The following is a 23,691-nucleotide window of genomic DNA, read 5'->3' on the forward strand; positions in this document are numbered from 1 at the left end:
CAAACATTACCTTTTAAACTTCACTGGTTATTCAGGTGTGTTTTCACTTCTCTGAGGCAAAAGCATCCACTAACCGCAATCTTGTAAAGCAAAATTTGTGTACAAAAAACAAACAAAGAAACAACAACAAAAATACACCGCAGTGTCTTTGCAGCTCTCTGAGCACCCTGCGGCTCCGGGCCTGAGGGCCGTTAAAATGGTGACGCGCTGCCGCATTGCGAAACCGCTTTTACGCACGGCTTTTCGGGCCCGCACTTCCACTCAGGTGCTGGCTGTGCTTGTGCCTTCAAATCGCACGCGGCCCAAATTTCCTCTAGTTCACTTGAAAAAGTGTGCAGCAGTTCTGTAGCTTGTTAGTTACAAAAACGGACAGGAACCCCTGTCAAAACCATAGCTATTTCACTTTGTAGCCCAAAATGACCTAATTTAACAAACAAGTCTTAGGACACCATCATATAATGAGAATTTTCTGTTTCCATCCATGGAACTGAGATTTTGCCAACACTGCAGGGATCATCGCTTTTCTTGCCTTGTGGTGCAGCCACCCAGAGAGTCAGGCTTCACCTCTGAGCTGCTTTCATCCAAATACCTGACCACCCCCCCCAATCCACATCTTTTGATGCCAGAACAACACAACACGAAACATTCAAATTCAGAACATACATGTTGGCATTAAAAAGCACGTTTTCAAATCCACATCGAGTGCCACTAACACTGCAATATTAAATAAATATGATTCACATATAATGAATACAATGCTTTGTTTATTCTGCATCAGCCCTGCCAAATTGTGACACCATTGTTATAAAGTGATATCTGACCATCTGTCTTTTTAGTCACATGTGAATTGTTTTTCTCTTCTTCCTGACCTTGTAGAATAAAATGTAGGCTATTTGAAAAGTTTTTCCAACCTGGACAAATTCCTGGTCCAATCCAACTTAAGTCATACATCAGCAAATAAATAAAGAAGCCTGTTAGCACACGCACACAAACACAAACGAAAGGAAAATAGAGGAAGAAAACAAAGGCAGAGTTCTCCATTGCTTTTCTGAGCTTTGTGAGCTGCTGGCTAGTTTGTAAGGGAAAATGGCGGCGGGGAGAGTGAGAGAAAGAGAAGGAGCAGCTCTGCTCCATGAAGAAATGCAATAAATTCCTTGTTGTTTTATGAAAATTTACAACTTTGTGATACACGTTTATGAGTGGCCGCGCGCGGGGATTGGCCGACGGGCTGGTCATGTGGACGCGCTTAACGTGAACATGAACTTTTTATGATTTCCCAAGTGGCTATATTGCTGCTGCACTCCGCTCCGGCCCGAACAGCCGCCTCTCTTCCCGTGCTCTGCCCAGGGCTCGCGAGGCGCCGCACGGAGCCCGGCAACCGCGAGGAAATTAGGCTACCGCCCGGCTGTAATCAAAGGTACTAGTTAACGACAATACTAGTTGTGACTGTGGAAACCCGCACGAGGAGACGTTGACAAGAACCCTCCCCCTCCCCCCCTTCTCCTCCTCCTCCTGCTCTTCCTCCTCCGCTACGGCTCCGCGCTCGCCTGGTCTCGTGCTGCTGTCTACGCTAAATCTGCGAACCAAGATGGGGACAGTTCCGCCGTGATGAGGCGAAGAGGGGGCGAGTCGCGAGACCGAACCCGTAAAAAAACCTCATTATTTTTATTTTTAATTTGACATTTCATTTCATTTGTCACTTGTCATCGCGAGGATGACGATGATGATGATGATGACAGGGGCGGTGATGAAGATGACGGCGGTGTTTTGACTACTGGGTGACAACGGGGAGCGCACCCCCCACCCCCTCCACTTCCTCCTCATCCTCACCTCCTCGCGCCGCCACCCCTCTATCCAATTATCATCCATCCATCCGGTCTACACGGTAGGGCTTTCTCGTGCCATTCCGGGGTGCCTGGCTGCCTGGCTGCCTGCACGCGGGACACCGAAGTGAGCTGCAGGTGTGTGGGGCTCCTGACTGATTATCAACAAAAGGTAAGAGCCATTCATGCACGTTCCTCTTCTGGCAGCCCTGCGCGCTGCTGCTGCTGCTGCATTGCTAAAGCAGCAAAACAAGTCAAACTGCAGAGCTGAGCGGGATTCTGCTGCGCCTGGTTTATGCATTAACGTTATAAATGAGGTGTTACTTTTCCAGCTCAGATTAAAGTGTTTCTTTGCTGGATTAGGCTCCATGATGATCGAGATGAATTAGCTCTCTTAAGTGGTGGGATTAGCTGCGGAAGAGGCATCCATCGTTTAAAACTCGGCTGCTTGAGATCCGGAAGATTAGCTCACTGTCTTTTTGCCTCAAGCCGTTCACGGCGCACGGGGGGGGGGGGGGGGGACATGTTCCTGAGAGTGAGGCTGGCTTTGATGTGAGGGCAGGTGTGCTGGATTTGTCAAATTACAAATTTTTTAAAGAAAGGAGCCCCTAGTTTGTGCATCCTACCTGTTGTTTCTTGTATGTCTTTAACCTCCCAGATATCACTTTGCTTTCCAAGGTTGCAGTTAGAGTAATTGTAAATTGTAGTCCTTCTACCCCTCGCTATCTGTGATTCTGTAGTTCCTTTTGTTTCACTTCCACGTCTCAAAGGAAAAGCTTCCAGGTTCTCTCAGTTGACTGACAGCCTGTGTGTGTTTGTGCATACGCAAGAATGTTTTTTAGTCTCGGTCCGTCCAGACGACTTTTATGACTTTGTTTCCCTTCTCATTTCCTCCCTGCGGCGGGTGGGCTGTTGTTTTTGTTTTCTGGCCAGGACACCGCCCAACAAACCCCCTACCAACCCACACTCACAAACACATCTGCAGGTCTGTCTGTCTCTTTGGTCTTCAATTTGTTGCTGTCTCAAATATCAAACACCTCCGCTGGAAGGAATCCCTTCATCCTACACACACACACACACACACACACACACACACACACACACACACACACACACACACCATCTCCAAATTAATGGAGGCTGCTAGTTTAGTTATTAGCCACAGGCTAACATGAAATTGGCACAATTTACTGTCTTACATTAATACAATTTATTATTATTATTATAACTGTATATTGTTTGTCATTAGGCTAGTAGGCATATTGATCAATATTGACACTTACCACAGTACAGCTAAATGAACTGTGTAGAGATTCTCTGGTTGGTTACAGTAACAAGATGAGGTCTTCACTGCCTTTATTTATGGTATTTTTTTAGAAGTCACAAGACACACTCACAGGCATTTCTCCAAAATGCGCATGTTCAAATTCAAGCTAGTGGATAGTTTTACACACCCGCTGGCCACCGCTACCCCCCCCCCCCCCCGTCAGTCTTCATGTTAACAGACAAGCTTCCATACCATTTCCACTGAATATCACGGACACATTTGGCAGGAAATGCAGCGTTCTGGGGTATAAAATTTCACACTGCAGATCGCTGCCAAGGAAAATGTAGGACTACTACATTTGGTATACATTTGAAACCAATACAGCCAATTTTCTTCCTTCCTTCAGCACCAATAAAATAATAGCCTACTAGCAATAAAAGCAGTAGGGGCCTGCTGCGTTTCCAGGCTGGAGCGTTGTGTTGGCTCAGTATTCTTCTTAGGTTTTATTTCGGATTAGTCGCATATGCATGCCGCAGCCCTGTCACCAGACGTGAACATCACCATTAGATTCCTCTGCAAAACTCCCGATAACGATCATAAAATAATCACTTTTAACATCTGCCTGTTAGCAACCGTGGTTAAAGGATTAAGCAATCAGTAGTAGTTGTATTATGCACTTTATGGTAGAACTAGGCTGTGTTCATAAAGCAGTCCCTTCCTTCAGCGCAAACATTTCTCTATTGAATTGGCTCATATTTAAAACCCATCCCGTGTGTGTGTGAGAGAGAAGGGGGCTAGTTAGACAGAGAAACATAACGTTTTCAGTATCGGCCTAATTATAGCTATACCTATTTTATGAAATAGAAATAATCAATTTATGAATATGAACGTTTCAGAAGATCTACGTAGTAAGCCTAGTCTACCTCAATAATCTTATCCAACGATGAGAGAATCACTATTGACCGTTGAATCTTTGCAATTCAGTTATTTACTGTTGTTCCTGTTTGACGTACCAGCAGATATTGTTAATAATAAAAAGAATGATTACGTGACAGTTCATATTCTTCATAATTAATAATTGCAGGCTAGTCTTCCTATTGGCTGGTTCTAACAGCATTTGTTTCTAGGCTATTATTTGTAGCAGCAGCGGAATTAGTGCAGTGTGTGTGTGTGTGTGCATCAACAGTCACGGGGCTCAAGTCAAGTTTCTAAGTGTATTTATATAAACTTTTATTTGAATAAATATATATTTTTCATATACATGCATGTACATTCATGAAGAGACTGTGCAGCTGCAGAAGCAATAGGAGCGATGGTCACACTGACACTCATCCAGGACCACGCTCCTGTTCGGCGGCAGTGCTCACCGGTGAGTCGCCCAGCAGCCCCAACACGCTCCTCCAAAACGCTCTGGTGCCATCTAGCGTCGTGTTGGCATCAGTACCGCACCAAACAGTCCCCAACACGCACGCTTCATTCTCAGGATAATACCCTCTCGTCAACGGGTACACGCACGCTATGCGTCCTGGCGTCAAAGCTAAATGTCTCTATCATGGTTTCAAGGTGTGATGTGCTGTTGGCAGCGTGTGTGTGTGTGTGTGTGTATGTGTGTGTCGGTATTGGGTTAGTTTTTGACAAAGCGATGATGGGCCTTTGCTTTTGAGTTAACTTTGGAATGAAACCAAAACAGACACGACGGGATGTGTATGTGTGTGCACGTGAACGTATGTGTGTGACGTAGGCCTGCACTTTGTTTTTTGGCTTGCTAGTTCTGTCTTTCTTTCTCTCTGTCTTTCTTTCTTTAGTTGATGTCAACGCAGAGAGAGACAGATCTGGGATATGGAGTGGAGAGAGAGAGCAGCCCCCCCTCCCAGGTTAGGCCTTGTTGCTGTTACACTGTGGTGAATGAGGCGTGGAGAATCCGTGCGCGCACGAGAACACACTAATGGGTTCTGTGTTTGTGTGCACGCGCGTTGTGCCCAAGGAAACAGAAGATCAGGATGTAAAATGTGCGCTGATTGGTCAGAGTCGCTGTTTCGATAAACAGAAGCAACCTGCGGCTCCATTGTGTGCTTCGTAGGTGTGTGTGTGTGTGTGTGAACATATTAACTCGTCCTTGCTCTGAGATTTCATCATCTTTACTGGCTAGCTCATCTGCAGATCTGCTGTGCAACCCCCCCAAATATATGCATACCTGTGTGTGTGTGTGTGTGTGTGTGTGTGTGTGTTTGTATGTATGTGTGTGATAATTTGTAAGACCCTTGCGGAGGGAAGGCGGGGGGGGGGGGGGGGGGGGGTGCAGTTATCCACAGCGTTGAATTTAATTTATGACCCCAGCATCTTCTGACTTTAATCCGGCATTCAGATCAGATGGAAAATCAGTATTTCCCCTCTCGTCTGTTTGTTTTCTGGTGGACATTTTCTGTGTGGCGGTATTGTGATTATCAGGGCGGTAGCATCAGAGGGGAGAACACATTAATATTTAGCTGCATATAAACGATTTAAATGCACCAACAAATTCATAGAAAGAACAGTTCTACTTGGGTTTTATTAGGCTAATGGTAAACTAGAAACACACTGCAGGCTCAGAGGTAATAAGTGAAACTTAATTTTTAGGAACTACATTCTTGGTATTAACAACATTAAAACTGTGATACTAGTTTTAGCCTATTGTTACAGAGTGTGCAATATATTAAGCCTTCATATTATAATTATTGTTATAAATAATGTTCACAAACTAATTAATAGTTCTAATAGCGCTGATGTTAATGCCACAAAATAATCTATAAAACATCTCAAATGTTATTATTTTTTGTTTTACATTTTATATAATTTTATTGCAACACATGATTAATTAAATGAAATTAAGTAATTCTGATAATGTAGGTATATTAGGTATATCGGGCACCTGCGTGTGCGCGTGTCCGCTTCTTCCTCATTTAGCAGGGACTTGGTGAAAAACAAGCGGCCCTCCCCGTGATGCTGCATTCATCTGTACGTTAATCTTTAACTCGTCCTGGGGCACTTATGCGGCCGAGGGCTCGCGCCCATCGGTAACAATCCGGTGAACTCACCCGGAGCACGAGCTCATGGTGCCGTGAAGGACGCGGCAGCCGGCTTGCGCTGCCTGGAAACGATTAATACATTAAAGCCAAAAAGCACTAGTGAGGCAGTTTCTTTCAGTTTGTCATTAACTCGCGCAGGAGAGTCCGGTCAACACACAGAAAACACACACACACACACACACACACACACCTCCCTACCGGTGTATCTAGCCTTCCCTCTCTAAAAGCATGAGCATTAGGCTATGTGGAAAGAAAACAGGGTGGCTTTAGGTGAAGTCCCGCTTTTGATGATCTACTTGCTAATTTAAACAAGTCACAACCGATTCTAACAGTTATTTAACTTTGGGACGAAAACCACCTATTAGCCTATTTTACATACAACATATTTCTCTCCCATCACCCGGAGAAAAGAACATTTCTGAATTTACATTTCGTTTAGGTAAGCTAGACTACTGTGGAGTTGTGAAATGCTTGTGAACGATTTCCTAATATAAAAAAAAAAAAAAAATACATTGATGGCGTCAAAGAACATGTTTTATGTAGGAAATATTCGTTTTTAATTTAAAAAAAAATGGTGTTTTTTAAATTATAACTGTAATCTTCTTCGTACCTCCTCTGTCAGCCGGTAAATGCATATAAAAAAACTCTGGTAAAAAATTGTAGGCCTATGTCAATGAAATAAATAGCGAAGGTTTAATTTCACGGACAGATAATTATTCACAGTGCTTGTTAATAACAGCTACTGAGTGAAAAGCAGGCGATTAGAGCAGTGCCGGGGCTGAAATGAACCGCAGATGAACTGTACAGTGTCAGTGTGTTGGTGTGTGTGTCTCTTGTGTGTGTGTGTGCAGCACAGCACATTTGTTCATCTGCTGTTTGCTGCGGGCCTGTTTTTCAGTTCGTCGCCATTCCTCGGACTTTACAAGGAGTCATAAACGGTCAAGAAGCCATAAAAGTCCAGAGGTCTCTCTCTCTCTCTCTCTCTCTCTCTCTCACACACACACACACAGAAAACGCGCGCGCGTACGAGGTGAAAAAGAGCCATAAAGCTATAAAGCAGCAGTCTGGCTCCTTCAACCTCAATTGTCGATAATCTCTGAAGTTTCTCAGATTCCTGGAGTTCCTTGAGCAGCTCTTAACTGTTTACACTGCAGCTCAATCACAGCCACACCAGCCTGGTTTCCTGAGCAGGAATATAGCAGGCTTAAAACGCATATCCTTTATGAAAAACCTACTGTTTGTAGTGTAATTATCTTCCTGTCGCAATGCAAACTCTTAAACACAACGAAGGTTGCTATTATTTTCGAAAATGGGAGGCACATCCCAGAATATCATTCTTTTTCAGTAAGGCCCATATTTTTGCCGACTGACACTGTTTCTATTTCTTGTTCTTGTTCTTGTTCTTCAAATAATAATAATAATAATAATAATAATAATAATAATAATAAAAGTATTATTATTGGTAGTAGTAGTAGCCTATAGTAGGCTAGGCTTGCCTAACAGTAGGCCTATTATCTTGGTGTTTTTGGTAACAGACTATTAAAAGTAAAACAGATGATTGTTGTAATTCTCCTATTTCGCTGCGAAATGTTAATTATTTTATAAATAATTATTATTTTTTAGTGCTACATTTGAGTCCTGTAGGCTATTCATGATGGTCGCAACTGCGTGATGAAAGTCCTTAAACCTAGTGCCTTTCTGGGAAACATTCGGCACAGTGTATGTTAGGCCTAAATGTTTTGAGCAGGAGTGTAAACAGTGTAAAAGAACTGCAGCACACATGTCGCCTAGCTTTTTCAATATCTGCCTAAGGCATGCAGGGTTTATGTCTGGCTAAGCTAAAAAATGCAAAACTAACTTCAAACAGACAGTCACAACACGGTGACAGTTAAGTAACAGAAGACGCCACTGTCTCCCTTTCAGGTGGGCATATGTCCTTCTGTTATCCCTTTACGTGTCTCTCCTTCTGTCTCTCACAGACACATAGGCTGAACTGCTGCTTCCAACACACATAGACTCCCAGTTTTCGTTCAGCAAACAGTTCCCAGTCTCCGTTTCCGGTCCCGAGTCCTTCCCCCTGGTTAGCGCTTCTCCCTGCAGCCCACCTGCAACGACAAACAAGAACCCGATCATTCCACCTAGACTACACAGACAGAGCATACAGGCTACTGTATGAATATTTCAGGCCAGTCACATGATATTGTAGCAGAAATGAGGTCACAGTGTTGCCTTCAAGATCTGCTCCATGAAGCAGTAACTCACATTAGACACAGATCTCAGTTGAAGTAGCCTACGGTGTGATAGAATTGAACACTATTATTATATAATTGTCATGTTATAAAGTTACATCTAGGCTTTGGTAAAAAGCTTGCAGGCATAATGTCATAATGCTACATTGTGCCACTAGGCTGATAGCAGGCATTATTTTGTATGCAATAACACTTAAAGTGTATGTATTTTTGAATAGAATTTCATCAACTACATCTGCACTGGTTATCAAGGTAAAAGTGTCATATAGGATTTAAAAATCTATTCCGTTCAAATGCAGATTGTATGTTACTGAAGGACATCATAGCCCTCATGGTTCATACTTCTGAGTGCTAGCATTGTTAGAGACACTTGAACCTCACCTGCTGAGGCCACTCATTTCTGCTGCGTGATATCATTTAATTCAAGACATGGTGGAGACGTTTTCTTACCAGCATATTCATCTTCCTGTGTCAACACACTCGTGTTGACTCTCACTGCTACACTGGATAAATCTGAATATGTCACTCTTCTGTCAGAAAGTCATTGGCTACTTGCCTGCCAGGCTGCTGAGCAGGTACCACTGAGAATATGCCAAAGCCACAATCACGTTTAAGACCGTGCAAATGCATACGGGGTGTATATATAATAATGGTATTACCGTCCTGTGTGTGTCCCAGGCTGTAGGCCATGCCTGTCCTGTCCCGACTGTTAGTGCGCATTAATGATTAAACCCAGTCCGCTCCAACACAATGCTGCTGCTTCCCGTTCCCACAAAGCAGAGAGGAAACGGAGCGTCCTGCCAGGGAGCGAGAGGGAGAGAGAGAGAGGGAGAGAGGTCAAAATGAAAGTTAAAAAGAGAGATTCCTCATCTGTCTGTGTGATCCTGCACAGAAAGCAGGAGTCGGAGGATTAAACTTATTATCTGTCTCCCTGCTCTGAACAGTGTTACTTTAAAAAGAGAGAAGACGTGTAGGAATGGATGGGGGCGGGAGGGTGAAGTAAAAGTAAAAATAGAGTCTTTGTCTCTATTTGTCAGTCGGGTTGTCTGCAGTTTGGCCATGCAGACAAGTCAGAGCCTGTAGGGGAAACACAGAAAGACAGAGAGAGGGAGACTTATTTATGGCTGCGGTTATTTTACGACCTCAGCGACACATATTCCGTTTGTAAGTGTGAATGAAAAGCAGGCCGACGTAGCTTTTCTTGTTCTCACTCTTTTATTTCTCTCTTTTAGAAGAAGACACGGTAGAAAAGAGTAGTCCTGAAAAGAAAGCGTATCACTTATTTCAATGACATTTCTTTTATAATTTTGTAAGCCGAAGAACAAAATAATAGTAGGCCTACATATGGTGTGTGTGTGTGTGTGTGTGCGCGCGCGCAGAGTGCAACATTGTTTCATTACATGTTGGTTTTATTTAGGCCTACTCAAAAATTCATATTTTTGAAAACTAAAACGTTTGTGCTAAAAGACGCCATAATGACGTTGTAATGGAATATTAATAACAAGTTTGTTATATATATATGCTATCTAGGCCATATAGGCTACATTATTGTGGCATAGCCGTGGTGTATTTAAGTGAATAGAGTCAATATTCTTTTCATGAAAAATAGTTTTTAATACTTCATTTTGTTTCAATGATCAATTAATTGATAAAAAATTAAATTCCAAGTAGGTTATGTGATACATATTATGGAAACAGCTGCTTGAGTTTTTTTTCAGACTATGTATTTCGTCAAACATTTATATTTTATGTTCCAATCATGATTTTTTAAATTTTAATTTATTTCTATTTATTTATGTAAATGTTTGTGTAATCTGTGTAATTTCCTAAACATGATGAATTTAGGTCTGCTTTGCAATTCGTAATAATAATAATAATAATAATAAGTCATTGCTGGATGCTAATATAATAATAATATTATAAACTTGCTATAAAAGCAATTTTTACTAGGCCTATAGAATGTATTGTTTAGGCTAAATCTAGGCTGTTTGTATAACTATATTTCACTTTAATATCTATGGAAAGAGTTCCAGGCGCGAGGAAACAGGCTAAACAGTGTCAAGAAAGGGGGAAAAATTGGGAAACCTCGAGCCTGCTTCCTTCCCTCTTCTCCTTTTACATGTAAGCCTAATCAGTGTCACGGAAGAAGAAAATAATACGTGATTGCGCACATTGATCAAGCCGAATCGACTCCTGCAGAATACAGATGGAAAACTTCAGCTTTGATTTTCTACAGACATCCTAGCTCGGACCTAACACGCAGCAGAGCACGAGACAGAGCAGCGTTCATCAATAAAACGACAACATGAACAGCTATCAGAAAAATCCCTTCCAGATTATCGATCACTCCTCTGATGGAGAAAATAACGGCGATGAAAAGCCTGCTGTAATAAAAGGACACACACACACACACACACACACACTGACCGGGGTGGGGGTATAAATCTACCCACCGACCCAAATATACCAATTACAAATGTACAAACACTTAAATTATAGATGTGCATAGCCCACATTATTGTGTTGGCTAACTCACATCCCCGCCACACACGCACACGGGACCACACATGACTCCTGCGCGCTCCCGGCTGTGATTTATGCTCTGCAAATTCATTTTAATGCGGTCGGTATTATCTGCAAAGCGCCGGGAATATGTTTTATTATTCGGTTCCCTTTGGTGGTGCAGCAGCCCCCCCCCACCCCCCCACCCCTCCCCGCGCGTGCGTGTGTGTGAGCTGCTGGTTTTTATGGGTCCAACAACAGACGGAAGAAGACACACAGGGAGAGAAAGAATCAATTTAACGCGCGGAGGATTCCGGTGTGATTGCGCAATCTCACCGGGAACCAGAGGAAGATTAGAAAGAGAGATTGAATGAGAATTAGAAAGAGAGACGGGGAGTGGGAGATTGAAGAAGGGAAATAGGAAAGGGGGAGGTGGTGGGGGAGAGAGGGCTCGCGGTAGAGTTTCCCAGCCCCCCCTCCTCTTCCTCCTCTTCCTCCTCTTCTTCCTCTCTCCAACGAAAGGAAAAGGGGCGAACGAATGCCAGGCACGAAAGCTTCCCATTGGTCAGTCTCAGGTCAGCTGGTCTCTGCGTCTTATACCCCTCCTCGCCCCATCCCGTCTTTTCAGCACAGAAACGCACACAGACTCTCTCTCTCTTTCTCTTGTCCCCCCCCCCGCCCGCTCTCTCGTTCTGTCCCACACTGGCACTCAGCCACCCCAGATACCCCCTTCCCCTCCTCTCACCCTCACCTCCTCACCCCCTCCTCCCAATCTGCGATAAACTAAGTGATAGCAGCAGCCCGTCGGACTGTCGGCTATAAAACACAACAAATCATAAAGTGGAAGGCAGGGGAAGGCAGAGGAAGGAGGACGGGAGGGAGAACCGTTAGCCGTTAGCCGTTAGCCTCCTTCTACTCCTCCTCCTTCTTCTTCATTGCGTGAACGTTGTTGTTGTGTTTGTCTCGTGCCCTCCTGTCCTGTCCTGTCCTCCCCTGTCCTCTTCTTCTCCTCTCCTCTCATCTGTCCTCTTCCTTCTTCTCCTACACTTTCTCCCGATGAGTTCCTATTTTGTCAACTCCTCTTTCCCGGTGTCGCTACCGGGAACGGGTGGAGGAGGGCAGGCGGCGGAGTCGTTCCTGGGTCAGATCCCGCTCTATTCGTCGGGATACGCCGCCGACCACCCGCTCAGGCACTACCCGGCAGCAGCCGTTTCCGCTGCCGCGGCCGTGGCTTACGGCGCGAGCGGCGGTGTGCACCAGGAGAAACCGTATTCTGCATCCTCCTACTACCAACAGGCGGCGAACGGAGCGTACGGCGGGCACCGGGCAGGGGCAGGGGTCGGCGTAGGGGGCGCAACCGGAGCCGGTGCCTGCGACTACGCCACGGCGGCGGCAGCAGCGGCGGCTGCAGCTGCTGCCACAAGCTTCTACCGGGACAAGGAGCACCCGTGCAGCCTCGAAGAGCACCAGCTCGCGCTGAGCCAGGACGGCTTACACCGTAAAGCGGAGTGCGCGGGGCTGAGTGGGAAAGTGCTGTTTGGAGAAACGCTGGACGACAAGCAATCGGCGTCAACCCCAATTTATCCGTGGATGCAGCGGATGAACGCGTGCAACGGTGAGTGTCTTCTCCTTCCTTTTCCCCTCTTTCTTGCATATTTTATGATCCCCGTCATAAAACTGACGTCTGTTTCCTCTGTCAGCCTCTCTGCTGTCTTTCCTTTCTCCCCTTCCCTCCTCCCCATCTCCCAGTAGCTTCTTTATGATCCCCGTTTGTTGGCCTGTCAGTCAGTCATGTGCTCGGTATTTTATTGTCCGTCATAAAGCGGGTTTGTTTGGGTTGCATCTCCTGTTACTGTATGTGACCTGCTGACCGACGCTGCTACTGAGCAGTGGGAAAGAAAGTTGAGAGGAAAAACCTGTCAGATAGTGTTGTGGATGAAAACAAGAAACAGATAAATAGACAGATAGGAAACTAAAAGCATGCAGTCTGTCCGTTTTCTATTTAACTGTCTCAGACTCATTCTTTTTATTACATTTTTTAAACTTTAATCTTCGTTTAGGTTCTGCCTTTACGCACGAACACAAATGTTTAGACTTACAGTTAAATAAGACTTCACCCCCTGACATTTAAGGCGAAAACGTGTTTTTTTCCTTTTACAAACTTTTTTATTACGCTAGTGATAAATGAGGAGTGGTATCATAGCTTCTGCTGTTTTTGTTACAACTTGTCTTCTGTTATCTTATGGAGCCTGCACTGTTAACCTTTTACCGCAGATTGTGTTCTGCACTGATTAATCATACCCAAACCGATTAGATATTAGTCTTTTAATCAAATCTGCAAATGCTGCCAAGTTTGGAGTGAAACTGAGACATGCAGGGCCAGCTTAAGGGGGAAACAATTCGATTTATTTGGCTGTCCAAAATAAGCACAAGTATGTTCAGTTTTACAATGTTGTGTTGTGTTAATTAAACCAAAGTATAAAATGATTTTTGTAAGCCACTGAAATCCCCGAGTGTCTTTGTTTAACAAAGAAATACGGCCTGTTGAGAGTGCAGTGAGTAATGGTGGATGATGCAGGGCTACTGTTGTACAAAGCCCTGCAGGACACTCCGAGTTATGACAGATGAGGTGGGAACGGGCTCCGCCGCAAAGAAATACATAAAGAATAAAACGCAACGCCGGCCATAAATGACAGTTGAAGATGTGCATGGCAACTGGAGAGAGAACAGAGTGGCACAGGAACCCTGAGTGCTCCTCCATAATCCGGTTTGGCTGAGTTTTTCTTTATGGATATTTAGATTTAGCTGTGTGCCCTGAGCAGCTTGCGGTTTTCCACCCGCGCTCTGCCTTTCAGATCGATACAGAAACTGAAGCTCCTAAACTGACAACATGGCGATTTGTGTACCACCGGGGGCCAAAATACTGTTAGTGAGGATCAGAGGAGACTAAAGCCCTAAGCTAATACTCACAGGGGGAAAAACCCTTTGATACATTATCTCTGCTCTCTTAATTTTATTATTTTTATTCTAATTATTATGAGTGTGGGCTAGAAATATGTTTTTCTTCTTCTCCGCAGTAGCATCCAAACATCGTTTTCAGAAGTTAAAAAAAATAAAGAAATAGGTTTTATTTTTGTATGGCGTTTTAATTTGGTTCCACATTAAAGCAACTTTATAAATCCAGCCGTGACCAAGGAGAAAGAAGGAGTCAGATCAGGCTGCCTCGACAAAACATTGGTCTGAAGTGATGCTAAAAACTAATTATAAAAAGGATTACACGAGGTATTTCTTTAAAGCAGGTCAATGCAAGAAAATGCGCACTTTTAGAAAGACACCAAGATATAATTTGACTGGGGGACCGGTTAACTGACTGATACAATTCTAACTTTATTGATCCCCAATTGGTAGGTGACGAATACATTTTATTAAACAGCGGGCATTGAATCAGCAAAACCGATGAGGTTACAGCGTTTTAGAATAGAATAAAATCGACTAGAATAGAACACATGCCAGTGTGTCTCTCTCTCTCTCTCTCTCTCTCTCTCTCGCCAGGTGTAGGCTGCAGCCTCTGTCTTATGTGTTATTATTACTTTAGTTAAAATGTAACTCTGTCTTTCCTCCTCTCTCAGGGACATTCGGCAGCCCCGGGAGGCGGGGGCGACAGACGTACACGCGCTACCAGACTCTCGAGCTGGAGAAGGAGTTCCACTTCAACCGGTACCTCACGCGGCGGCGACGGATCGAAATCGCGCACGCGCTCTGCCTCACGGAGCGACAGATCAAGATCTGGTTCCAGAACCGGAGGATGAAGTGGAAGAAGGAGAACAAGCTGATCAACTCCTCTTCTTCCTCGACGTCCTCCTCGTCCTCCTCCTCGTCCTCCACAGCGAACGGTGCAGAGGAAGAGGAGAAACGGGCAGAGTGAAAGAGGAGAAACAAACTGATGTAAGACACAGAAAAGAGGAAGAGGAGGATGAAAGAAAAGACATGCTTGTTAATCCCTTCCCCTCCCCGTCTCAAAGTTCGTCCAGGCGTTTGCCTGGTCTGAAAACGCTGGGAAAAAGTAGCCTACATTTTATTTTTTATTTTTATTTTTTACAGGAGCAGAAGTTAAACATGTAGCCTACTAGAGAAAAAAGAGGGAGAAGAAGACTCTTTTTGATCCCTCGAATATCGCCACCCACCAAAAATCCAAATGTTTCTATAGGCTGTTTGCCTTTTTGTCTGGTCTGAAAATTAAGAAATAATTTGTAAAAGACTCTTGAGAGAGAACAGTTTGACTGTGGAAAAAACATATACACTTAATAGGCTAGATGGTGGTGGCATCCAACGTGTAGGCTTAAAAGAAATAAGTAACGCGCCACCCAACGGCCACAAACTGTTTAAAGACCCAATTTCTTGTTGCATTCCAAGAAACCACCTAAAATCGTAGTTTTTATTTTTGTCAAATGTACTTCCTGTCTGGCAGGCACTTGTTCTGAAGCTTTAGGACTCGACTCCGGGCTGTTCTCCCCCCGATGTATTTTTTTTCCTGATTTTGTAAACGTGTTGTGTGCATTATAACTTCAATTGAAAGCGCTCACACACACCACAATGTGGGGAGGAGAGCACTTGGAGAAGTGTATGTATGTCTTATGGTGTTCATATTTAAACTGTATAGAAATAAGCAAAGGGGAGCGGGAGGGGGGTGGGTCACCTTGCACGGTGAAAATAATGTAAGTGGGGGTGAGGGTAATTTAACCTTTCCAGTTTTTACTTTTCCAATATAGAGGGGCGCGTGGGAGGGGTTGTTCGCCTACTGATGATGTTATTCTCCAAACTACCTAAAACCGTTCAGGAAAGTGTATATTTTATGGATTTTTACATTGTTTGTTTATGTTAATGTTTTTGTCAAGTAATTACGTATACTACCTATGAGAAATGTTCAATAAAATGTAAAGAAGTGTCCTGAGAGAGGCTCTTTTTTGTTAAATGAACAGTTTTATGATATGATTTAGTGGCCTACTTACACCGGCGGGTAAAGAATCATAAACCTGTTACCCTCTTACTTGTAACATGCGTGCACATATTTAAGGCTCTGGAGGACTAGTCTGAAGTAAGCGCACGCGGCGGTCAGGAGGGGATGTGACAAGGGGCGCGAGCATGCTGTTGGTGGCGGTCTAAACTAATTGATGACCACACCGAGGTAGAGAAAGTTGACCTGTCTTCGAGCCGGCCTTCCAGACACGTCACACATATACACACACACTTCACGCAGACAAAGTGGACAATGTCCTCGTGACCCTTTGAACTCTGCGTGTCCCCTGAGTGACCGGCGCGCTGGTTCTATCGCTCTGCAGCAGCGGCGTAGGTTTTCTGTGATGCACGCGAGTGAACACAAAAACTATTGTTTGTACATTAGCTTATCTCTCGCAAATGATCAGCAGTGTTGAAACATAAAACAGCATCAACACGTACAATAACAATATTAGCATCAGCACATGCGTAGACAGAAACCACGCCGTTACGTGGCATGACAAAGTAACTGTAATGTAACTGTTATTATTGTGCATATTGGGGAAACTCGCATCTGCTGTAAACTTCCATCTCAATGATCGTGATTCCTCTTGTTGTCCTGACTACAGTGAGTTGGAGTAATCATATTATGTTTTAGTTTTAGGACAAGATAATAGATGGCATGGGCTGTCAGTTAAAAAATAATACCACACTGAGGAAATAAAATATTTTCTGCAGTCTGTGTGAGAGAGGTAGTAAGTTTAGATTTAATATCATTTAATTCAGTGCACTTCTCTTTGATAATCACTGTTGTTTTGCAGCAAGATTAAATTCAATATCCAGAGACAAAAAGAGATTTAGACTCAACAGCAATGATCTCAGTGAATATTATTTGGCTGTGTCAAGACAAAGAGCTTGATCTGACTTGTAGTGTTTTTGTATAGGCTTCTTCTTTGGCTCTGACCGTGCCAGATGGTCTATGTTAAACACAGTGGAAATGGTTTCACTGTGACCCAGAGGGCTCATTTTACCAACACACTGCAACTGCACACACGTGTTTGGTGTTTTTCATGAGACTGTTATGGATCTTTATTTTGTCTATGCTTTATATTGTTCACTTAAACTCCTCCAAATATAAAGTTTTAAACCCTGCTTTGTTTAACACTGCCATTCTGAGCTGATTCAGTAAGAGTTTGAAACAGTTTCATTAGACCATAGAAAAGATCTGTAACAATTAAACTGAGGTTAAAATGTGGCCTATAAAAACATCCAAAACAGGAGAATTTTCATTCTAACATCTGTGTGCAGCTTGAATTGAGGATTCCAGTGCTCTATAGATTAGGATGAATTGTGCTCACATAGATGAAAGAATATGTGCCGTTTAGTGGACGTTTTAATCCACAAAGAGTCTGTGCAGAAACTGAATCAGAATGGGTGGCTCCCGTTGGATATCCAGCACGGGAATTACATTTTTTATTTTATGCTGAAAACCGATATGAACAGCCCGTGACCCCTCTTATCTGACACTGTGGCGAGCTGTTTCACTGTACAAATATTCAGTGTGATGGTGGAAATCTATATATACCGAGGGGAGTGTGTTCAGAAGTGTGTGCCAACTGGGTCAGTGCCTCCTCCACGTCCACCATCACAGGCCATTCCTGGCACACTTGGGGTTCTGTGCTTCTTAGCCCCTCTGCTGTCGTTCAGGCCAGCAGTTTGCTGATTTAGTATTTGTGGCTAAAATATTCATCTGATGTCTGTTCTGTGCATTTTAGACCCTGTTTTTGCCTGTTGCCGTTGTTTTATTCTGCCTGGTTGCTTGAGAATACTCAAGATGATTTCCATTCCAACTGCTGGTTTCTGCTGCCAGCGCTCAGTGTGAGAGCAGCTGAAATGTGGCCTGAAACTGCACACACATGCAGGAGCACATTAAAACACACACACACTCCCCCACAGAGTGCATTCATTTGTATCATTTCACACACAAAAATCTGGAATTCTTCATCTGTCCCATGTTCTAGCCTATGTGCATACGTGTGTGTCAGAGTTGCAACGAAACACATGCACCCAGCCACACACACACACACCCAGACTCACACAAGCACCCTGGCTGAAATGCATCCCAACCCCGGGAATCAACAAATCATAAATCAGCAGATTTCCATCCAGTGTGGACTTCACAGATCAGGTTTAACATTCCTCCTCTGCAGCTGGAAGGGAGGCTGCAGGGAGCAAGAAGGAGGGAGGGGAGAGAGTGAGGGAGAGAGACAGACAGATGGACAGAAAGAAAGAAAGAAAGAAAGAAAGAAAGAAAGAAACATTGTTGTAGGCCACATCTGACTTTCACCATGTTGTGGTTTCACACCCTGTTTATTTGAATATGTGTGTGTGTGACTGTGTGTTTGTGTGAGTTAGTTATTTTGGTTAAAGTTATGCTTTTTGTTTATTGTCAACACCCTGCCTAGATTACTAAAGACAGGCAACATCTGAATGCACATTAACCGCAAAATGTCTTCAGTGGAGAGGATGCATATGCAAAGAGGGAACACTGCAGTATTAACAATAAATAGTCATTGTATTGAACTTGGCTGATGAGGCCACTCCTTGTGTTTAAGGTGAAAAAATATTAAAAACACTTCAGCAGAGACCCTCTTCTGTCCTTTGGCTCTGTAATTGTAGCAATTTAGGAGGACTTGATTGCATCACTGTATCTTCTGACAGCTGTTATGGTGCTACAGAAGTGCATAATGAAACATGATTGATGTTGTTATTTTAATTGTTTTGTGCATCATCATCATCATCATCATCATCATTATTATTATTATTATTATTATTATTATTATATTAACAGTTGTAGCAGTAGTAGCCTAGTAGTAAGCTAGTAGTAGTAGCAGTATTATGAAGTTCTATTTTTCCATGTAGGCCTAATTGCGGACGGAAAAGCTAAAGTCTGAATGGAAGATGGATTTGACGCCCTGGGATGAGAACGTGTTGAGGCTGAAGGCAGCATCGGTAGACTGTTATTGTTTTGTCTGCCGTGTAAAATATTCAGTTATTAACGGGCTATTTATTAGGGTTTATGATCACTGACTCCTAATTTCCAGCGCAAGCAAAGGTCAATTAACAGGCCCGAGTGATGAGACACACACACACACACACTCACATGGAGAGAGCGAGGGAGGGAGAGATTATATTTTAGAACAGATCTTCAAGACTATTTTTTGTCTTCTTTCTCTCTCTCGTTCTCTTTCAGTCTTTTATTTATTAGTGCAATAAATTATGTCTGCGGTAGGTGGCGCTCTGAGCTCACCCCCGGCGCTTCTAGCAGCAGAATAAAGTGTGTGTGTGTGTGTGTGTGTGTGAGAGAGAGAGAGAGAGAAAGAGAAAGAGAGAGAGCTTCCCCCGCCCACCCCTTCATCATTAGAAACCTCAGAGCATGAATTACCTCTCCAAAGTCATCGGCGAGAATTTACGACTGGTCAACAAAAGCACGTGACCGCACCCCCACCTTCTCTCTGTCTCTCTCTCTCCTCCCTCACCTCACCCCTCACCTCCCCCATCACACACACACACACACACACACACCCCTCAATCCAACACACTCACACGCACACTACCCCACCCCCATATTTGGACGGCGCATACATAGCTAAAAACGAAGTACAGTGCAACGCCATAATTCACTAATACATCATAAATCGTTGAAAGTACCCGCGTTATAACGACCAAGAGAAATCTAACAAATCAAGCGCCCCTTAGTACTCAACTAAGCCCGCAACTCTCTAAAACAACCTAAATGAGCTCTTACTTTGTAAACTCGTTCTCGGGGCGCTACCCAAATGGCCCCGACTATCAACTGCTAAATTATGGAGCCAGCAGCGGCGCAATGAACGGCGGGACGTACAGGGACTCTTCCTCCGCCACCATGCACCATGCGACGGGCTCTTACGGCTACACTTACAATGGCATGGACCTAACCGTCACTAACCGTGGAGGGGGAAGCAGCGGCGCCACCAATACCGGAGGACACTTCGGGGGCAGCTCGGTAGCCGGGGACTCCCTGGGCTTCGGCTCCCCGGCCCCGGAGAGGGGCTTCAGACAGCCTTCAAGCTGCTCCCTCGCCTCTGCAGCAGACTCCCTCCTGTCACCTAGTAGTGTAGACACCAAGCTAGGCGCCCAGAGCTCGTCTCCCCGATCGGAGCAACCAGGAAGAGGTAATCTCAGCTCTCCAAACCTATCTTCCACCTCCTCCGGCGGAGGTGGCGGCGGCGGCAGCATGGCGCAGCGCTTCACGGAACTGGAGGACGCCTCGCCAGAGACCGAGGAGATGCAGCACAACCGGGACGGCAGCAACCAGCCGCCCAGGAACGGGCACCCGCAACCCGTGCAGAAGCAGGAGAGCGGCCCGGCGGGATCAGCCGCTGGCAGCACGACGGGCAGCGAGGCTCAGTCACCACAAATATTCCCCTGGATGAGAAAGCTACACATTAGCCATGGTATATGCTGCGCTTGTGTTTACAGCTTATTAGCTCTGTATCATAGAAGTTTCAGAAGAGTCATATTCATAATGCTGGCTCAATAGATTTGGAGCCTATATGTTTGGACACATGGGGCTGGTGACAGTTTAGTGCTTGTTAAAACTACATGGGGAGTCGCAGTGCTCTATGCTTCTTTGTACACTCTAAAGATTCAGCAGACTTATTAGGCAATAGCTGAAAGACACACATCTAGCCACAGTTCCTTGTTTTAGTCCGCACTCCTCTAAGCCCTTTCCCAGCAATTTAATATTTTCACATGACTGTCAGAAATCAGTCAGCGAGGTGTTTGAACCTCCCAGTAACGCACAACGTAGGCCATATCTGTTTTTATTTTGCGCCTTGCTTCCATGCAGATAAAGACTTATATGGATATATTTGTATTATTTGTACTTATTTTGAAATCAGAAAGTAATTACACATGACAGTTGGTCACCCTCTGATTACACAGCTGAAGCTATGTATTCGCGTGTTTTGTCTGTGCATCAGGGTGCAGTTCGTTTTGCATTTCCCTCCTGTTGAAGCTAGGGATGCCGGATGGTTGCCCCCTCTTTCTTTTCTCCCTCTTTTTTTTATTTTAGCAAATTCCACAAAAGCGTCATAAATCTGTCAGGGGAGAGGCAAACCGGGCAGCAAAGCCCAACAGGCTGAGGAGCGCAGACATAGCCGGGTGGGGAAAGAAAAAAGAACGAGAGGCCAGGAAGGCTTTGGAGGCTGCTGCTCCTTTGAAAAGTGAAGCTTTATTACGTGTGGGAACTTTATTAGGGAGGTGAGGCAGAGGACGGGGCAATAAAACCCTGAAGGGAGTGAAAAGGGGGGACAGGAGGGTGGTTAAAAAAAAACAGTAATGTGACAAATAAAAGCAAATCCTTTAGCACAGGCTGCTGAGTGGAAACGGCAGATATAAAATGTGTCAAGGAAGACTTCTGTCAAAAAGAGGTAGATGTGCCCGCTGTTGTTTTGTCTTTACGCACAGTTTATTCTGATAAAACTACGGGTGAAATCAGCCCCTTGTATTGTGTGCAGGCCTATGTGGGGGTATAGGGGTGGACACAATAATATCACCTGTAGCTACAGTACAGAATCACTGCAGCAAGTATGTAGAAAGCACTGTCTTTGTGAATAATAATGTTATGTCAAGAAGCTGTAGCCTACTATAGTGTATGGTAAGGTGTCCATGGTATTTTGTCCACCCACAGTTTGTGTGCATTTCTAAATGATCACTCGTTTATGTCATATGTTGGTGCAATCACACGTGCCCCCTAATAGCCTTTTGTTCGCTCCAAACCCTCAGATATGACGGGCCCGGACGGGAAACGGGCGCGGACGGCTTACACGCGCTACCAGACTCTCGAGCTGGAGAAGGAGTTCCACTTCAACCGGTACCTCACGCGGCGGCGACGGATCGAAATCGCGCACGCGCTCTGCCTCACGGAGCGACAGATCAAGATCTGGTTCCAGAACCGGAGGATGAAGTGGAAGAAGGACAACAAACTGAAAGGCATGGGCCTGGCCACCGCCGGCAGCGCCTTTCAACCCTAGAAATTATTATCATTACCCAGTTAAAAAAAAATCATCAGTCCATCTCTTTGGAAAGGTGTGCAGTGCAGGCTTCTCGTGAGGAGAAAGAGACAAAAAGTAGAAAAAAATGAAGTAATAAAAAAAACAAACAGAAGAAGCCAACAGAACATGAAGCAAAAGGAGACGGCGATGAAGAAACATGTGTATAACAAACAGATTCCAAATCTAGATTTTAAAAACACTTCCTATCGTCAACTGAGTACTGTACAGCAGCGCAGCACTTTTTATTTGTTCGGCATGTTGGTCTTTGGTGTTTTAGGGCAACGTAAAAAAAATGACTATGGTACTTGCTCTTGTAAGAAAAAAAAAATCTTAGTGTTCCTGTATGATGTCGTCGTTTTTATAAAAGCTGTCCGGAGGAGAGGAGGGCAGGATGAATAATGCTACCTAACTCTAACTACGTTTCTACCTACGTCCTACCTTACAACTTTGCTACCTAGGCTACCTGTTGTTTAATGTCTAAATATCGTTTAATGTGTCAAGTGCCATGTTTTGTAATTGACGATGTGCTTTCTAGAGAAGTTAGCATGTAAGTTATTTACAGCCGATAATGCGTGTATAGCCAGTTTGAGCCCCCCTTCCCCTCTCTCTGTCTGTTACTTGCCATTCAAATCTGCTCCTATTTTTATTGAGGAAGCAGGGAAGGTCTGTGTGTGTGTGTGTGTGTGTGTGTGTACGTTTGTGTCTGTCTAAAAACAAACCAGCCCTGCCTACATCTCCGTATCCACCCATAATGTTGTGTATAGCTCTATTATTCAAAAGTGTAACTGTATATTATTATTATTATTATTGTAATTATTGGATCCATGTTTCAGAAAGGATGTATATAGATATATATTGACATTTTTAAATGTGACCAGTTGTCTATTTGTAGTTGCAGTGTGTGAGAGTGTGTGCGTGCTTACGTATGTGTGGCGTATGAGAGCGTGTGTGTGCGCATGTAAGGGAAATGGCTACCGTCCTGTGAGGCCTGTGAGCTTTCTGCCAATGAGCTTTTTGTATTTGTTTGTAACTTGGAGTAAAAAAAACAACAACAATAAAGTAAAGTAACAATAAACCAGACAGACGTAATCAGCTGTTTACGTCGCGCAAATTGCTTAACTTGTGTTGGAAACCATGTCATTTACACTGGCGAAAAGTTTTAGAAGTCTTGAGGTTGTGCTGGAGCAGCGCGGCTCAAAACTGGTTCAAATCAATAGGGGATATCTGCGCTACTTGCCAGTATTCTTGTTGTATTGTGTTTCATATAGGCATATATCGTGCTATGACTTGATGTCAAGAATATCTAGCCCAGTCCAATTGTTTTAGAAAATGTACATAGGCCTATTTTTGTACATTTTCGTCCTCCACCGCTTTCTACATTTTCCTGTGCACATTTACGATGATCGAATGACATGAGCTTAAACAGCTGTCAGTTTTCAGTTGTACCAAAACAGTTAGGTTGGAAAAACGGAACTGCGTCGTGCGTAAAGACGCATCGCACCAAAAGCCCGCCCGGAGGCCTCCAGTCTGTTTTCCAGGCCTCACTTTAACCCTGAGCGCCACATTTTCAAGGCGACAACCTCCTGGAACTTCGCAGCCTCACAACTGCATGCTCATTAATCACTAAACACGCCGCATAAAACACACACAGAACAGACGCACACAGGCCAATTTTCATCTCTGCTGACCAAG

At 44.2% G+C, this 23,691-nt stretch overlaps 3 protein-coding genes and 1 long non-coding RNA gene across 4 annotated transcripts in view; 3 read left to right on the forward strand and 1 right to left on the reverse strand.

Moving 5' to 3' along the window:
• Positions 1-1,275: 1,275 nt before the first annotated feature.
• hoxb3a (homeobox B3a) overlaps positions 1,276-23,691 on the forward strand; it is a 92,004-nt gene continuing 69,588 nt past the window's right edge. The window contains exon 1 of the mRNA XM_038739756.1: positions 1,276-1,995. The gene's annotated coding sequence lies outside the window, so the exon portion shown is untranslated. The remainder of the gene's footprint in view (positions 1,996-23,691) is intronic.
• Positions 3,580-20,022, reverse strand: LOC119881848. The gene is made up of 3 exons (XR_005440428.1): positions 19,890-20,022; positions 9,064-9,201; positions 3,580-8,260 (listed from the first exon to the last, which is right to left on the reverse strand). It is a non-coding gene; the product is annotated as an uncharacterized LOC119881848 (long non-coding RNA).
• Positions 11,681-15,857, forward strand: hoxb6a (homeobox B6a). Its single transcript, XM_038691926.1, has 2 exons — positions 11,681-12,521; positions 14,536-15,857. The coding sequence occupies exons 1-2, from the start codon at positions 11,963-11,965 to the stop codon at positions 14,829-14,831; spliced, it is 855 nt and encodes a 284-aa protein (XP_038547854.1). The 5' UTR covers positions 11,681-11,962; the 3' UTR covers positions 14,832-15,857.
• Positions 19,529-21,998, forward strand: hoxb5a (homeobox B5a). Its single transcript, XM_038739808.1, has 2 exons — positions 19,529-20,397; positions 21,731-21,998. Exons 1-2 carry the CDS (start codon positions 19,698-19,700, stop codon positions 21,976-21,978), a joined length of 948 nt encoding a protein of 315 aa, XP_038595736.1. The 5' UTR covers positions 19,529-19,697; the 3' UTR covers positions 21,979-21,998.

The sequence above is a fragment of the Micropterus salmoides genome, unplaced genomic scaffold, assembly GCF_014851395.1.
Source record: "Micropterus salmoides isolate LMB-PRFRI ecotype aquatic unplaced genomic scaffold, ASM1485139v1 Ms_hic_scaffold_10, whole genome shotgun sequence".
Classification (NCBI taxonomy): Eukaryota; Metazoa; Chordata; class Actinopteri; order Centrarchiformes; family Centrarchidae; genus Micropterus; species Micropterus salmoides.

What these genes read in the sequence shown, in the direction of transcription:
- hoxb6a (XM_038691926.1), top strand. Translation starts at nt 11,963, where the DNA reads ATGAGTTCCTATTTTGTCAACTCCTCTTTCCCGGTGTCGCTACCGGGA. An exon ending in GCGGATGAACGCGTGCAACG is followed by an intron (nt 12,522 to 14,535) that starts GTGAGTGTCTTC and finishes CTCCTCTCTCAG; the next exon opens with GGACATTCGGCAGCCCCGGG.
- hoxb5a (XM_038739808.1), top strand. Translation starts at nt 19,698, where the DNA reads ATGAGCTCTTACTTTGTAAACTCGTTCTCGGGGCGCTACCCAAATGGC. An exon ending in AAAGCTACACATTAGCCATG is followed by an intron (nt 20,398 to 21,730) that starts GTATATGCTGCG and finishes CCAAACCCTCAG; the next exon opens with ATATGACGGGCCCGGACGGG.